The sequence below is a fragment of the Plasmodium gallinaceum genome (assembly GCF_900005855.1).
Source record: "Plasmodium gallinaceum strain 8A genome assembly, contig: PGAL8A_v1_119, whole genome shotgun sequence".
In the NCBI taxonomy this organism is placed as follows: Eukaryota; Apicomplexa; class Aconoidasida; order Haemosporida; family Plasmodiidae; genus Plasmodium; species Plasmodium gallinaceum.
In genome coordinates, this window is record NW_021628276.1 from 168,473 (window position 1) to 172,691 (window position 4,219).

Below are 4,219 nucleotides of genomic sequence, written 5' to 3' on the forward strand. Positions count from 1 at the left end.
TTAAAAAAAAAAAAAAAAAAAAAAAAAAAAAAATTTTTTTTTTTTTTTTTTTTTTTTTTTTTTTTTTTAATTCTAGAAACATGCTAAAAAAAATTTGTATTTTATCATATCATATTTGTTTTATTATATTTATGCTATAAACTTATGGTGGAAAATAGCAATACAAAATTTGAATACATTTTTATTCATTTTTTTCATTTTCTTATTATTAAAAACTATACATATATATAATTACTAATTTTTTATTTTCTTTTTTTAATTATTACAACAAAAGTTTTAATATTTCTAATTTTTTCCATTTATGTTAATCTAATCATAATTTAAAAAAGAATAAAATAAAATATAATTTAGAATTTTTCTTTTTTTTAACGATTATATATATAATAAGAATTAATAATTCTTCTTATATATTAATGTATGAAAATAAACTTTTACATAAATCCCATATAAATATATATGTGTAAATGGAGTTACTATATAGTTTCTTTTTTTTTTTTTTTTTTTTTTATACTTATCGAAAATATAAAAATATAACTATTTTATAATGACATTCTTAAGTATTCCTTTTAATCATAGAAAACTTTACATTTTTATTAATTTGTAATTTTTTATATCGGAAATTGTTTCAATATATATTAAAGTATTAAATATTTATATCGTTAAAATAAAAATCATTTATATTCATATTTTATTTTTTTGAATAGTTATTATATTGCTCCTTTTTTTCTCATTTTATAATAAAAAACAGAAATCTCACATTAGGTAATATTTAAATATTTAAATGTATTTATATAAATAAGATCTTTTTGATTATCTATAAAATTAAAATATAATAAAATAAAACAAAAAAAAAAAAAAAAAAATCATTTTATAATTATAATTTATAACAAGAACAAAAAAATATGTAAATAATGTATTACAATATATTTAGCTAATTTAATTATTTGTTATACTAAAAAAAAAAAACAAAACAAAACAATATTTAATTTATATATATTTTTTTGAAATAAGAATTATTTTAATCATTAAAATATTTCACCACTTTCTACATAAAATAACATTTACTGGATTATATGTAATGATAAAAAATAAAATAGAATTAAATAAAATTTTTTGTTGAATTGATGTATATTTTTTAAAGTTATACATATAAAAAGAAAATGTTCATAAAATATTTCTTTTTTTATCATTAAGAAGAAATGTTCATTATAGAAAAAAATAGAAAATAATAAATTATTAATTAAACACTATAAAATAAAATTGTTATTTTTTATTATTTTGCTTATTGTCTTTTTTAAAAATATTTTTAGTATTTTTCCATTTTGCTTGTCTTTTTAATAATATATTAATCTTTCTAATATTTTATGTTATTATCATTTTTTTTTTTTTTTTTTTTTTCTCCTTTCTTATCATTATTATGTGTTATTTAAAATATCATTTTTAAAAATTTACTTTTTATCATAATAGTCACTACTTTTTTAATATCGTTAAATAAATATATATATGTATATAAATAATACTATCGTAGATTTCTATTTATAAAACCTAAAAATCTTTAATTAGAAGAACATTCTAATTTTTCTAAGTATCATTTATAGTATTCCGTAATTATATATTAAAAATCTTCCTTATTTTTTAATATAGCATTTTTTATTTATCTTGTGTTTTATCTTATATTCAATTTTTTTTTTTTTGTTTTTTACTTCATTTTTATTATTATCTAAACTATCTAAGATTTTTTTTTTTTTTTAAGTAAATTTTATTATTTTATTTTACTTTTTATTTAAATAATTTTCCGTTTATAATTTATACTATATAATAGTTGAAGTATATTAATTTTAAAAAAGTGTTTGTCTATATATATTTCTTTATTTTTAAAAAAAAGATAAAATAAATAAGCTAATAATGAATTAATATATATAATAATTATATTGAAAATATAGATGTATTATTAGCTAAAACAGGTGTAAAAATAAATTTAAAAAAGAAAACATGTAAAAGGAAAATAAAAAATATATGAAAAATCAACAAAATTTTTAATAAAATATTTATAAAAATTATAGAAAAATTAATTAGCATTAATAATATAAATACTTTATCTATTTCTTTTTTGGTATATTCACTTAAATATTTTTTTAATTAAACATTTATTTATTTTATTATTTTATTTATTTATTTATTTTTTATTATAATTTTTTTTTTTTTTTATTTATAAGATATTTCAATTTTTTATTACATAAATGTTAAATATATATATATATAAACTTTAATAGCATATATTTTATTTCTGAATGTAAAATTTAAATTTTTTTTTTTTTTTAAATAATTTCCTTATTTTAAAGAAATATATCATTTTATTAATGAAATATTCAAAATGAGTGAAAACGAGTAAGCCTGTGAAATAATAAAATTTTAAAATATTTAAATGAAAGTGTTGTTATTTTATTGAATCATAAAATATATATATATATATACATGTTTTAAAAAAATATATTTATTATATTTTACATATATTTGAAAATAAACTTAATAATAATTTGTGATAAATATAAATAACTGTTTTACTATTATAATTTCCAAAGACTAACATTTAATTTTTTATTAGAATATATAAATTATAATTTTTATTTTATTTTATTTTTTTTTTTTTTTTTTTTTTTTCTGACAGCTTGCTCTTTCGCATTAGCCAAATAACAACATATGTGAGTAAATGGATAATAAAAGCCAAAGTTGTAAATAAAACAAAATTATCAACTTTTAAAAATAATAATAGTTTTTTTAGTATAGATATAACAGATGTACACGGAGATTCTATTTCTTGTAAATTTTGGGGTAGTTCAGCAGATAAATGGTTTAATAATATAGAATTAAAGAAAGTATATATTTTTTCGAAAGGAAGAGTATCAATAGCTAATCCAAAATATAATACAGTAAAACATAAATATGAATTAACTTTTAATGAAGATAGTGAAATTCATGAAGTAAAAGATGATGGAGAAATAAAAATTCAAAAAAAAATATCACTAGTTAATTTAAGAGATATAAAAATTGCAACAAAAGAAACTCCATTTACTGCTGATTTAATAGGTATAGTAAAACATATTGGTGCAATAAGTAACTTAAAAACAAAACAAGGAAATGATATAACAAAGCAAAATATTATTATTGTTGATGATACGAAACATTCATTTGAAATTTCCTTTTGGGATACCAATGTAAATTTAATTAAGGATGAAATTCAAGAAAATGAAATATACATTTTTACTAATATTAGTATAAGAAATTGGAATGATATGAAAAATGGTACATTTGGTGTTACAAGTTCTATTGAAAAAATGGAAACTTTAAATGAAGAATTAAAAGGAAAATGTGCAAAAATTTTACAGTGGTATAATACTACTGGTAAATATGAACAATTTACAAATATGAGAAATATTTTATCTAATGATGTATCTCAAAATGCAGATAAATATTATGCATTAAGTGATGTTAACGATGTATTATCTAAAATATCAGGTACTTATACCTTAGTAGGAAGAATTAAAAGAATCTATTGGAAAAGTAAAGAAAATGAACACAGATTTTATTATCCTGCCTGCACGAAATGTAAGAAAAAATTGTTATCAAGTGGACAAGATAATAATTTAGATAGTAATTATAATAATACTAATGAAGAAGATAATGTTGTTTATTCATGTATGAATTGTGATGAAAATAATGTCAAACCTTTTTATAATTATACTTTTAATTTTCTTTTTATGGATTTTTCTGGGTCAATTAATTTAAGAGCTTTTTCTGATGAAGGATATAATTTATTAGGAAAAAAAGCAGAAGAATTAAAAAATCTTGATGATGATACTTTAGATTATTTATTTAATTATGAATTTTTATATAAAGAATATAAAGTTGTTGTTCGTGTTAATCAGAAAGTTTATAATGGAATAGAAAGAGTTAATTTTACCGCTATGAGAATATTTCCTTTAAGACATTCCGATATTTCCTATTTATTAAATGAAATTCAATTGCTTCTTACTAATAATAATACTCCCTCTAAAAATAAAAGAGCTTTAAATGATGATACAAATGATACCAAAAAACAAAAAATATAACCCTTTTTTCATTTTTACATATATATATATATATTCATGTAAATATATATAATTGTCATTACTCCAATTATGATTTTTATTTTTTTTTTTTTTTTTTTTTTTTTTTTTTA

General features: G+C 15.9%; 1 protein-coding gene across 1 annotated transcript; it reads left to right on the forward strand.

The window, feature by feature from the left end:
• Positions 1 to 2,374: 2,374 nt before the first annotated feature.
• PGAL8A_00417300 (replication protein A1, small fragment, putative) lies at positions 2,375 to 4,109 on the forward strand (the record flags this gene model as incomplete). The annotated part of the gene is made up of 2 exons (XM_028672889.1): positions 2,375 to 2,388; positions 2,669 to 4,109. The coding sequence occupies 2 exons, from the start codon at positions 2,375 to 2,377 to the stop codon at positions 4,107 to 4,109; spliced, it is 1,455 nt and encodes a 484-aa protein (XP_028529396.1).
• Positions 4,110 to 4,219: the final 110 nt, after the last annotated feature.